The sequence below is a fragment of the Camelina sativa genome, chromosome 8 (genome assembly GCF_000633955.1).
Source record: "Camelina sativa cultivar DH55 chromosome 8, Cs, whole genome shotgun sequence".
NCBI classification, from domain to species: domain Eukaryota; kingdom Viridiplantae; phylum Streptophyta; class Magnoliopsida; order Brassicales; family Brassicaceae; genus Camelina; species Camelina sativa.
The window spans coordinates 8252760-8266432 of NC_025692.1; the positions used below are offsets into that span (position 1 = coordinate 8252760).

At 36.8% G+C, this 13673-nt stretch overlaps 3 protein-coding genes and 1 pseudogene across 4 annotated transcripts; 3 read left to right on the top strand and 1 right to left on the bottom strand.

Annotated features, from left to right (window-relative positions):
• On the top strand, positions 554-1669 carry LOC104709321 (annotated as a pseudogene).
• Positions 2410-5296, top strand: LOC104706697 (probable receptor-like protein kinase At5g24010). The gene has a single exon (XM_010422907.2). It carries the CDS (start codon positions 2490-2492, stop codon positions 5094-5096), a length of 2607 nt encoding a protein of 868 aa, XP_010421209.1. The 5' UTR covers positions 2410-2489; the 3' UTR covers positions 5097-5296.
• LOC104706699 (putative septum site-determining protein minD homolog, chloroplastic) lies at positions 5358-6693 on the top strand. Its single transcript, XM_010422908.1, has one exon. The coding sequence runs from the start codon at positions 5422-5424 to the stop codon at positions 6403-6405; it is 984 nt and encodes a 327-aa protein (XP_010421210.1). The 5' UTR covers positions 5358-5421; the 3' UTR covers positions 6406-6693.
• On the bottom strand, positions 6922-12085 carry LOC104706700 (S-type anion channel SLAH3-like). 2 transcript variants are annotated; one of them, XM_010422909.2, is made up of 6 exons: positions 11895-12085; positions 9466-9657; positions 8806-9354; positions 7832-8602; positions 7710-7741; positions 7221-7608 (listed from the first exon to the last, which is right to left on the bottom strand). In XM_010422909.2, exons 2-6 carry the CDS (start codon positions 9634-9636, stop codon positions 7221-7223), a joined length of 1911 nt encoding a protein of 636 aa, XP_010421211.1. In that variant the 5' UTR covers positions 9637-9657; positions 11895-12085. The 2 variants fall into 2 exon arrangements, with proteins under 2 accessions (XP_019083918.1, XP_010421211.1); XM_019228373.1 differs by lacking the exon at positions 11895-12085 and having other exon boundaries at positions 6922-7608; positions 9466-9636.

Sequence of the window (13673 nt, forward strand, 5' to 3'; positions counted from 1 at the left end):
ACGGAGACTAGGTATAGACAAGAGTGTTTCTCAAACAGGGTTTGACCTGCAGATGAAGTGGAAGGGTACATATTTTCCTCTTTGACTGTCTAAGACCATCAGAGTCGGTTTTGTCAGAAAGTAACTTCAATAAGAGGAATGGTATCTCCACTTAAAATTACCTAAGGTGAAAGGTTTGTCTTTTGTCCTCTTGTCTGGCCATTTGCATGAAGAGGTTGTTTTTCTTATATTATCCTTAGTTTTCTCCTTGATAAGATTTAGTCTTTGTTGACTGGTCTTTTATCAATGTGAAAATTTCTTCGTTATCTTCTTTGGTTTTTAACCTTTTCTTCCTTTAACTTCTTATAATATTATTCTACTATTTTTATAAATCTTTCTTTATATATTAGATATTAGCAAACCTTCCTCTTAAGTATCTTCTTATTTCTTTTTCATATATCTCTTTTACTTATATACCCTCGTAGTTAACCTTTTTACCTAATACTTCGCTTCTCTCTGTTTTCTACCTCATCTTCTCTTTCTTTTTTTTTTCTTTCTTTTTAAATACCTTTTCATGGTTGTCGAGATGTGGAATGAAATTCAAAACTTGGTTTTGGGACGTGATGATCCAGAAATACTCATCCCTCATTCTGCATACGCAGCAGCGGTAGGTTAAGTCTGATCGCTATACCACTGAATTCAACTGTTCAGAATCTTCAGACTGTGATATCTTCTCTACCAAGGTCATGCGGTCTTGCTTCACAGATTCATGGAAGAGTTCTGGATGGTACTTTTATTCAGTTTCTTTTTCAATCAGAAATAGATCTTATCTCAGTGCAAAGAAGGGAACCATGGGTTTTCAATAATTGGTTTGTTGCTTTCCAAAGATGGGAGGACTTTCCAAGCTTAGATTTTCTAACTACTATCGATCTCTGGGTTCAAATTTGTGACATCCCTCTGCCATATGTTTCTGATGAGACAGTGGAGCTTATAGCGAAAAGACTTGGAGAAATAGTGACAGTGGATTTTCATGAAGCAACAACTAACTCAGATAGCGTGTATCAGAGTAAGAATAAGGTTTGGAATTACTGATTGTCTACGCTTCTTTCGAAGAATCAGGTTTAGATCTGGAGAAACAACAATGATAAGCTTTCAGTATGAGCGTCTTAGGAGAATCTGTAGTAACTGTTACAGAATGACTCACCATAGGATTCAGTGTCCATTCCTTCAACGTATCTCGACTAATAGAGTTAACCCTGCAATCTCCGAAAGACTTGATCAGAATAGAGTTGTTGAGAATGATGTGTTAAACAGGGACAATATCAATTCACAATCTCAGATATCAGATAGATCATTTCTAGCACCAATTTCTCAACCTCCAAGAGTGGATACCCCTCCTCTTAATCCAGAGGAAATAGCGACTGCTTCTCCTTACTTTCCAGATTTCAAAGCTGAAAATGTTCAACACTTTGCGGTACCAATACCAAAACCAAAAAGGGCGTCAAGTCTCAGAATACAATCCTCAAACTGCTCTAATGTGACTCCATCCGATGATCATGAAAGCACTTCAAAAGCTTTAAAAAATGTAGAAATTGGAGAAGCATCCAAATTTGAAGTAGGAGAGTCATCCAAACATCCAAGAGCTGAGATAGCTAAAGATAGAGAAAGAAAACTAAAGCAAAAGGTTTAAGAGTACAAAGGTGGAGGAATTCAGATACCTCCAAAAAAGAGATAATGTCATTCTGCAATCACTGTCAAGGTTTTTTTGAGAAACTGCATTATCTTCAAAGCAGGAATAGTAGAAAGTTTGTTTACTTTTCATGTATGGTTAGAATTTTTTGGATCATGATTATCTACTTGCAGGTAAAAGATGAAAAATGGTTGCAGATCAGTGTGTACTGATCTTTGTTTCATCTTTTTAGTTTAATCGGTTAGTTTACTGATCTAGAATTAACTTTAGAAGGAAAAGGCGTTGGCCACTTAGAGTTATGCAACAATGAGATTATCTTTCATCATGTGATAATCCAACCTTTGTAATAGGTGAAAAGTGGAAGCTTCCACGGTTGTAATTTTGAATTATGTTATATAAAATCAGATTTGAAGGAAAAAAAAAAACTCAGAACCTTGTTGGTTGAGGCGTTGAGCAATCAAAACCACAATAATCAATTAATCACCAAGGTTAATCAACGAGATTCTCTGTTCTCTTTATAGTCTAAAACACATCTCATGACTAAAAATGAACTAAACATGCTTACTAATAGCTTTAAGAAAATGATTTAACCTAAAGTTTCCTTTTATTTACTTTACCAAATCAGTAAAAAAAATCAAAACTATATAAAAAAGCAAAATTTTTTTTGAAAATGATTGCCACCGAATCACAAACAAAAAACAAAAAGCAGGTTTAAGCTTTCCTTTCCTTTGGTTTCCCATTGTTGTTTGACAGAATTCGATAATGATTTCACAAACACTTTCCTCTTTCACTCACACTTTAGTGGGGGAAAAAAAGAAAAATGAATACAGAGAAGCGACAGCAAACACGCACTCTCTTCTCTCCTTTAACATCAATCATCAAAACAAAAAACCTTCTCAAACCTCTCCCCAAAAGCTTCACTCTAATGGCGTTTCCAATAAATCTAATCCAAACCCTTCTCTTCTTCTTCTTCTTCTTCTTCTTCTCTCATCTTCATCTCTGTCTCGCTTCTTCATTCACTCCAACTGATAACTACCTTCTTAACTCTGGAGCTAATACGAGCACATCTTTCTTCTCAATCCGTTCTTTTCTCAGCGACTCCTTCAACCCCGGCTCGAGTTTCCTCTCAACCGATCGATCCGTTTCGGTTTCTGACCCGAACCCATCTCCGGATTCACCCGTTTTATACCACACGGCTCGTGTTTTCCCCACCGGAGGAGGGTCATACAAATTCAAAGTCACCAGCAAAGGCACTCACTTTATCCGTCTCCATTTCGCGCCTTTTAAAGCTTCGAGCTTTGACCTAAGGTCTGCGAAATTTCGAGTTTTGTTTAATGGGTTCTCCGTGATGAACAGTTTCGGTGCTAGCTCCGTCGTCGTTAAAGAATTCGTACTCAAAATCGATGATCCTGTTTTAGAGGTTTCGTTTATCCCTTCTAAAGCTTCTGGATTTGGGTTTGTTAATGCGGTTGAAGTGTTTTCAGCACCTACTGATTTTATAATTGATCATGGAACTAAGCTTGTTATCCCTAACTCTGCTCAAATCTTCAGTAACTTGTCATCTCAAGTTCTTGAGACTGTTCATAGAATCAACGTTGGTGGTTCGAAATTGACTCCGTTTAATGATACATTGTGGAGGACTTGGGTTGTTGATGACGATTATGTTCTGTTGAGAGCTGCTGCGAAACGTGCTTGGACTACTCATTCTCCTAATTATCAAAAAGGTGGTGCCACGAGAGAGATTGCTCCTGATAATGTTTACATGACTGCTCAGGAGATGAACCGAGATAATCAGGAGTTGCAGGCAAGGTTTAACATTAGTTGGGGGTTCCCTGTTGATTCAAAACAGGTTCTACATTTGGTTCGTTTGCATTTCTGTGATGTCGTGAGTACTTCGCTTAACCAGCTTTATTTCAATGTCTTTATCAATGATCATCTTGCGTATAAAGATGTTGATCTCTCCACGCTTAACTTCCATGTGCTTGCTTCTCCGTTGTACATTGATTTTGTTGCTGAGTCTGATCGTTCTGGAATGTTGAGGATTAGTGTTGGACCGTCTGATCTTAGTAATCCGTCGAGAGTTAATGCTTTATTGAATGGAGTTGAGATCATGAGGATTGTGAGTCCTGTGACTGTGAGTGTTAAAGAGGGGTCTGGAAAGAGAAGTGTTGTTTGGATCGTGGTTGGCTTGGTTTTGGGAGGATTTGTGTTCTTGTCTCTACTCTTCTTGTGTGTTTTGTGCATGTGCAGGCGCAAGAACACCAAGACGAGGAATTCAGAGAGCACTGGATGGACACCGTTGAGGAGGTTTAGAGGCAGTTCTAACAGTAGAACAACTGAGAGAACTATTAGTTCTAGTGGCTATCAAACTCTGAGAATCTCTTTCGCGGAGTTACAATCCGGAACCAATAACTTTGACAAAAGTTTAGTAATCGGAGTTGGCGGATTTGGGATGGTCTTTAAAGGCTCTCTTAAAGACAACACCAAAGTAGCTGTGAAGAGAGGCTCCCCTGGTTCAAGACAGGGCTTACCAGAGTTTCTCTCTGAGATAACCATTCTCTCTAAGATCCGTCATCGCCATCTGGTTTCGCTTGTTGGATACTGCGAAGAACAGTCTGAGATGATTCTGGTTTACGAGTACATGGATAAAGGACCGCTCAAAAGTCACTTATACGGATCCACCAACCCGCCTTTGTCTTGGAAACAACGTCTTGAGGTCTGCATTGGTGCAGCCAGAGGTCTTCATTACCTTCACACCGGTTCTTCGCAAGGAATCATCCACCGGGATATAAAATCCACCAATATCTTACTAGATAACAACTATGTAGCCAAAGTTGCAGACTTTGGACTCTCAAGATCAGGTCCTTGTATTGATGAAACACATGTGAGCACTGGCGTTAAAGGAAGCTTCGGGTATCTTGATCCTGAATACTTCAGAAGACAACAGCTCACGGATAAATCCGATGTTTATTCATTTGGTGTTGTTCTATTCGAAGTTCTTTGCGCTAGACCAGCTGTTGATCCGTTGCTTGTCAGGGAGCAAGTGAATTTAGCAGAATGGGCAATAGAGTGGCAAAAGAAAGGAATGCTCGATCAAATCGTTGATCCGAATATCGCTGATCAGATCAAACCGTGCTCATTAAAGAAGTTCGCTGAAACTGCAGAGAAATGCTGTGCGGATTATGGCGTGGATAGACCGACGATAGGTGATGTTTTGTGGAATTTGGAACATGTGCTTCAGCTTCAAGAATCCGGACCATTAGACAAGCCTGAAGAAGTTAATGGAGACGATACCGGTTCAGGAACGGCTCGACGAGGTCCTTATAGTGGCTCAAACACAGAGAGGGACAGTGCAGATGATGGAACTTCAGGCATAATCAGTAGCAGCCAAGTGTTCTCTCAGCTAATGACCAACGCTGGCAGATAAAAATAGAGGGGACACAATACATTAACCGGTAAATCAAAGCGGTGTACCGGTATCTCAAATTCGGTTTGTATTTGGTATAATTTTGTTTGGTTTTGTAACTTGTAGAGTATTTGATTGTTCATTTCGCCATTTGTTTGTAAAACGGATGAATCATAATAAACCGGTAGAACTAACACATAATTTGTGTGTTTGGTTAAATCTTTAACCGGTTTAGAGTGGAGAAATTAAAAACCGGAATCTCAAAAAGTTCTTGATAAACCGTAAACCCTCTCAACTCTCAAGCCACAACGCTCAGCGAAACATAGCTGAAGCAGCACTATCATCAATGGCGTCTCTGAGATTGTTCTCCACGAATCATCAATCTCTTCTGCTTCCGTCGTCGCTCTCACACAATCCTCTAACATCATCTTCACCAAGATTCGTCAAAAACCCCAGCAGACGGAGTCCAATACGATCCGTTCTTCAATTTAATCGCAAACCTGAGCTCGCCGGAGAAACGCCGCGAATCGTTGTAATCACCTCCGGAAAAGGCGGAGTTGGTAAGACGACAACCACCGCAAATGTCGGTCTCTCTCTCGCTCGTTACGGTTTCTCAGTTGTAGCCATTGACGCGGACCTTGGGCTACGTAACCTCGATCTCCTCCTAGGGTTAGAGAATCGAGTCAATTACACCTGCGTCGAGGTTATAAACGGAGATTGCCGTCTAGATCAAGCTCTGGTACGCGATAAGCGCTGGTCAAATTTCGAATTGCTTTGTATCTCGAAACCTAGATCGAAACTTCCGATGGGATTTGGTGGCAAAGCATTGGAATGGCTTGTCGATGCGTTGAAAACTAGACCGGAAGGTTCGCCTGATTTTATCATCATCGATTGCCCTGCAGGAATCGATGCCGGATTCATAACGGCCATTACTCCGGCTAATGAAGCGATTCTTGTAACAACTCCGGATATAACAGCGTTACGGGACGCAGATAGGGTTACGGGTTTACTCGAATGCGATGGAATACGAGATATAAAGATGATAGTGAACAGAGTGAGGACTGATATGATCAAAGGAGAGGATATGATGTCAGTGTTAGATGTGCAGGAGATGTTAGGGTTGTCGTTGCTAGGTGCGATTCCTGAAGATTCTGAGGTTATCCGAAGCACGAACCGAGGGTTTCCCCTTGTTCTGAATAAGCCACCAACGCTTGCGGGATTGGCATTTGAGCAGGCAGCTTGGAGACTCGTGGAGCAAGATAGTATGAAGGCTGTTATGGTGGAGGAAGAGCCTAAGAAACGTGGATTCTTTTCTTTCTTTGGCGGCTGAATGGGATATGAATCGGAACGAATCGAAACTGAATTGGACTTCCTCGGGTATGTATGCATCGAAATCTTTTGTACAGGAACTAGGTTTTTTTTTTTGAAGATTTTGTCACTTTGGCTTTGAGAATATAGATTTGTTCCTAGGACAATGTGGAATTCTACTGCTAGTTTGTTGCTGAGTTCAAGCTTTTGATTCTTATGCCTTTTGTTTCTTGAAGGTTCTTGATTTCTGTTTCTGTAATCTGTTTATGTAAAATTGAGATTTTCCAATATATCTCAAGTTCTTATGTCATATGGTTCTGAGAATTTTAATAGCTTAGCTGATCTGATCAGAACTTTCCCCTAGTTAGCCAATTGGTAAGATGATTATTTTGTTGTCCCTTTTGTACTACAGGCTTGAGTATAGTGCTTTGGTATCCGTTAAGTTCTGAAAGTAGATTATTTGAAACTGAAACTCTTAGCTTAGCTGATCTGACTCGAACCAAAATATTGTCCATCATCATATATCTCATGCTGTTAATACAATGATAACCCCTCAAAACTTTTTATTTATTGAAACGAAACAAGTTTACATATCTTATGAGATTTCTGGTTCAGCACATTGTAAATAGTTCCGGTTTAAGAGATACTTGTTCGTTTTCACCACTGTAGACAACCCCTTCCGTTTGTTTACTACTACTTTACACACATGCTCATTAGAACCACAGCAACATATAGGTTACTTAGTTCCTCACTTGTGTCAGAGACACAACAAATCAAAACCAAAACTTGGGATACGAATCTATATCAGGGGTTGAAAAATGTTTGTGATCTTCCGAATTACGCCGAGTCACTCTCTTGAATTTTGACATTGCAAGCTTCTAGATCATTACTGTGACTGCTGTCCGAGTCTGTGAATTTCAAGTAATTCTCGATGTTCTCTGAGCTTACGTTTCTCAGTTGGTCGAGCCACCGGTGGTGGCTATTCTGTTTGGGTCTTGGGCGATTGCTGATGGCTATGGCAAGGTCATTGGGGAAAAGTTCTCGAAGAACAAAGGCATGGATGATGGTGGTCACAAGCAGTGCAAACACGACTAACGTTGCAATGGCACAGAGGACCACGCACATGATTTGAGTCATGGTGCTCCTAACTATTGTTGCATACCTGATGGTTGCAATTGCAGCACCGGTCATCGGAAATGTGTACGCCCACCAAGACAACGAAAATCTACAAGGAAATAAATAAAGAGTGTATAAGAAGTTAAGCCAGCGGATAACTGAAAACCGAACCGTATGGTCCGTAACAGAAGTAATTTGCTTAAGTCTTACTTGATTCCGCGGAAGAAATTAATCCGAACAGCCTATAAATCAAAGAAAGGGAAGATTTGTATTAGTGAATACTTTTCTGAACAAGGAAATACATATGAGCTAAAATTATATGTAAAACTTACCAATGAGAAGTAGAGGAAAATGGCTATAAAGTAACAAACTTTGGAGCCATAATCGAAGGAGCCAGTAATCTTAGCCCAAGCCATGGAGGCAACACTTGGAGCCGCGACGAAGAGGAAGAAGACAGGGTGAAGATCTTTAGGCAAAGTCTCGTTGGTTGGTAGCCTTTGGTAGAGAGTCACGAACAGAACCAAGTAATGAGCCATCCCCACGGCGTAGAAGAATATAGGGCCTTCTCTAAGTCCCATGGACGCACCAAGCAAGGCCCCGACAAAGTTTCCCACGACCGAGAGATGGTTCGTTGGGTTGGCAACTCGGGAGAGCCGGCGTTGACCACCGGACATCCATTGACCGTAGATTTTGAGCTCAAGACAGATGAAAGGAAACATAAGGAGGTACCAAAGATAATGCGGCAAATCTGTGATTATGGAAGGTGGGACACCGAGGGCCAAGAAGAGTAAAGAGATGAAAGGAGCAAAGAAGAAGTTGATTCTGATTGGATGGTAGTATTCGCGGCGTACGGCTTCGAAGTAAAGGATGATCTTCAGGAGGTAGATGGTGGCGATGGTGAGGATCAAAGCGACTGAGATGAACCAGAGACCCTGGTTGATCCAAAGAGGTATGTGAAGGAACTTGGTTGGCTCTGCGGTCGCTAGGGTCTTCCACATTATGGCTTGGCTGCTCACTCCTAGGCACATACCAAATGTTGAGATCGGGTAACGGAGAAGAAACGGCCACTTTTTATCATTTGGTAGAACGATCTCTTCTTGTGGCTGCGACGTAGGAAAAAAATAAGAGTGTTATAAAACATTAAAGCAAAAGCTTATCACAAATATTAACGCAATTCTTGTATGTTGTATCCGTATTCGTTATTTCAGAGAGTTATATGAGCGGTAGTGCTTTAATATATGATCGAAACTAAATCATATTAATTGAAATGTAATATATATATCAAAAAATAAGCGTTGGTACGTACCCGTAGAGTCTCCAATTCAGGACCTTCCAAGGCATCATAGTAGCGGTCCACAGGCATGGCTTCATTGGTATTTATATTCGGGTTATTCCGTTTTGGTGTCTCCGGTTCAATAGAAGCTGGTTTTCTTGTGAACTGTCTCTCGAGTTTCCCCGACCAAGTCTTGAACGAGTTGTACCTATTGTCTTTAAGCTTGTGCGTCGCCGGAATATGATCTTGATGTTGACGACCACTCTGATGTTGTTGATGTTGATGATGATGATGATTATCATTGCTACGACGACGATCATCGTCACCCTTACCAGTTTCTATGTAGAGAGATGAGACTTTGGTGATCGGCTGAGAGAGAAACTTGACAGATTTGCCAGTGGATCCACCTTTTGTGTTGTTCTCGGAAGATGAAGATGTCGTTGGATCAGAGATCATGAGAATATTTGGTGACGTTGGCATTGAGATTGATGGTTTTCTTTGATGAGTCCATGGTGGAGTCTCATTGTAGTTATGATGACCTTCCATTGAGTCTATTGATGTTGATGATGCTTCTTGACCATTCTGTCCATATAAATATTATGTAACATAATTTGCTCGGAGTCAGTTATATAATAAGTTTATAATCCAATTTTCGCGAATGTGGAAAGTGATATATAAAAATAAATAATATACCAAAGTAGGCGTGGAGTTATGAGAAGGATGAAAGCGACTGATTATGTGAGGACTAGGCTGAGCACTATCTTTGTAATTGTCAAAGCCAACCATTTCTTCTGTTGTGGCTTTTCTCAGTAGACTTGGAAGCTCTTCTTCTACTTGAATCGCATAGTTTGTTTTCTGATCCATTTTTTCTTCTATTCTCCCACCCTATAACAAATTCAAATATTTACATACTAATTAATTAGTTGACACCTATGAGTTTTTCGTTATTTTAAAAGTCTATACTAGTAAATTAATCTTCTGACTTCACTTGTAGTATTTTGATTCATTCATTAACAAAAATGATTGATGATAAGTATAGACCCCTTAAAGTCAATTCAATTGGCATTTATATATATTTTTTGATGGTTGAAAAAAGCATATGCGAGGGGAAACAGAATATATATATTAGAGAATATTCACAATAAAATATTGGCCAGTGAAAAGGACTTCTAAGCTCTAACGAGTAGGCCTGGAGCAGATATCCGGTTTTTTTGGAATATCCGTATCCATATCTATATCCGTTTTATCTGTAATTTGTTATCCGTATCCGTATCCGAAAATTTTGGATATCCGTTAAAAATTCGATTATCCGCGAATATTCGCGGATATCCGTAAATTTTTTTTTAAAAAAAATATATACGTATTTTAGACTAAAATACCGCGTGTTTGTATAAAATACTATGTATTTTGGACAAAAATACCGGATTTCCGTATATTAATACCGGATATCCGTGAAAAACCGAATATCTGTTTTAAATTTTAGGATTATCCGTATCCGTATCCGAATATAATACAGGGTATCAGAGAAAAAACGGATATCCGTTATCCATTTTGAAATTTAGCACTATCCGTATTCGTATTCGTATCCGTATCCGTTTTATCTGATATTTCACTATCCGTATTCGTATCCATTTATCCGAATATCCGTTTTTTTCGGAGCGGATTCGGATACAAATACGGATATCCTCGGATAGCGGATAATAATCTCAGCCCTACTAGCGAGTTCTTAATTCATTAGAATTTTCGCCTTTTTCCCTTTACAATTCTCTATAACATGATCTGGAAAAATGAATTTGGGTTTTACATTTACTAAAATCACAAACTGATATGAAAAGTCTAGTGGTTTAGCCCACTAAAAATCAATTTGACCTAAATTCTCCACATATAACATCTACCTAATATGTATATCAATAATATGCAAAGTCTAGGTGGTTTGTCACTCAGCTGTGGTTTCTAAGCTGAATGGAATTTGACTGTATATACGTAGTCACTTACTTCACTTGCCCTATATGTATTGGAAAATGATGTTATCGGCTAGAAAGAGAAAAGAAGAACACTATTGTTTGTTTATCGAAAACAATTGCATGCACTTGAAACCTATAAATGTTACTTGCATGCATCTGGGATCCCAAGAATTCTCTCCTCAAATCAAGAAACAATCATAAAGTAAAAAAAAAAACCCAACAAGAAAGGACAAAGAAGAGAACAAAATACAGTTTCATAATTTTTTTGGTTTTCGAATTATAAAAGCTTTCCTTGTGGTTTCTGAATTTGAGTTGTAATTTAGAAAACATAAACTGTAATTTTAGAAGTGCATTGATAAATCCTTATATACACCGTTTTTTACGTGGTTATTCATTCTTCCTATTCATTTGGAATGTTCCACGTCAATGATCTAAAGCTAAACCAATTCAAAAAATCTGTATTTTCAAGTTTCAAATAATTCTTAGATAATATTAACACTTAATTTTTCTATATTTAGGAAATATTCAAAAGAGCTAACTAATTTTTTCTTTTATGAAACAAAAACTCCTGTAAACAATATAAATATATATATATATATATATTTCTTTCTTTTTGTTGTCATTAAAAAAAAAATTATTTTTGGAAAGAAAAAAACAAAATAACAAAAGATCTCAAAAATGTATGGTGTGGTTGCTATGTACCCATCAACTCATCGGGTCCACTTCAAAGTTATGGCTCAACCGGCCAAACAATGCTATGCTTATTCACGCGTACGACTTGGTAACCAATATAAATTGTTTCATCGATTGAGAAAACCGATTTGATCCTATATAAAATCACTACATGTACTAGCAAAAATATGAATCTCCGATAAATCTAACAACATCCTTGCACGTACGTTGGTTTTACACAGTAAACGCATTAAAACTTGCGTCAATTGTACATTTTGGGGTTTAAGCCTAATTTTCTGTGTTTGAAGCATTCTTGGGTTTAAGAAAAGCAAGAATCATCAGAAAAGACCTCCTAAATCAGAGCTCAAGTAAATGATCAATATTAATGCAAATGAAGAATCGCATTTTCGTAACAAAGTGATGTAATGGACTCTGTCAACAATGAACCCAGAAAAATAAAGAAGGAGAAATGAAATAAACACTAACCTGGAGAATTTGAAGATTTGCAGCCGTAGAAATGGTGTTTTCAAAAATAACAATTATAGATCTTTCTCTTTTTTCTGTATCTTGTAGAGATAAGGAAAATGGGGATTTTGGTTTGAAGACGAAGGAGGAAATAGAAAAAAAGAAAAGAAAAAATAAAAAAGTGAGTTGGTTTGGGCGAGAAACAAAACACGTCTTCGTACTATAAATAAGTGTTCACGTAAGTACAGTTAAGGAAACATATATAGTGAATGTATTTTGTTATAATGTATAGCTGTAATTCAAAGCTTTCAACGTGGCCGTCTTCTTGTTGATCAACTAGTCACAAATCACGTCATTGACAATCTCAAGTTATTTTATTTCCTATTATATTTTTAGTCGTCGTGATATGTTTTATAAGCATTGGTCATTAGGTGGTGGACCACATTATACGAAAACGGACAAAAACTGAAACAAATGTTATTTGGAAGATATTCAAATTAATTCATGAAATTGAAATTGATATGTTATTTGAAACATACATAATATTTATATATACATTTTTGGAGATATTTATAAAATAAATCTCGAAGTTGACACTTAATTACATACCATTGACATTAAAGAATTAATTTAATAAACAAACTAATTCTATTTATATTCGATTTTTTTTATAGAAACTAAGTGTTTTAAAAGGTAACAAACATAATTGTAAATATATACAGATTTTATTTCCTTATTTTATAAGGAGGTGAGTGAAGAGGTATTGTTCTTTAAAAATTTGAAAAACTGATTTGATAAAAAGTGACTTTTAGTATTACATACTATATTTTATTTTTACGGGTTTCGTATGATAAGTTTTTGCGGATTAAAAATCTTTGAACATGTTGTGTGATCCGCCTAGCATGGTGGGTTTAGACTATAGAGCCAACACTAAAACTATTAGTTTATTTTATATACTATAGATTCGTAGTCATAGTTTAAAAAAATTAACTTATAAATTATTTAGTATATGAACTACAAAATATTACACATACTACAACACATTCTTAATATTCAAAAAAAAAAAATTTGTATACACATCAAATTATACACTAACATACCATATAGGCATATACCTCTGTTTAATTATAGAAAACAAAACTAAGTGTTTTAAAATTTTATATTCTATCTAATAACAAATTTAACGTAATTAAGTTATAAACTGTAAAAACGTAAGAAGAAAAAAAAACATTCTAATTAGGTTATAAATTGTATAAATTATTTAGATAAAAGTTAATTAATTGAGAATTTGAAAACTAAATAAATTTAAAATTTTATTTAAAATACAATAATTTATAATTTAGTCACACGGTGTACCGCGGGTGAAAACTTAGTGTTATCATATGAATGAGATTTTAAATTTTTTTTTATAAGAAATATCAAAATTTATTTTCTTATTATAGCTCATCGTCAACTTTTCAATGGAACTAAAGAAGCATATAATGTTATTTGGAAGTATATTTGATTATTTAAGTATTCGCTAATTACAATGTGACACTTCGGTTTTTAGATGATATGAAAGTTTTAGAAAAGGACAATTCTTGGGTTCACCCCTAGGGGTGAACCACTCTTATTCACCTCCTTTAAATTAAGGAAACAAATCTTAATTAAGGAAATAAATTCGGTAGATTAATCAATTTTAAAATTATTAATTTAAATATTATATTATAGTTTTTAATTATTACATCTAAATCCTAACCATTTTTTATAAACCCAAACCGACATATAATTTTGTTTAATTGTAAAATCTAAACCCTAAAC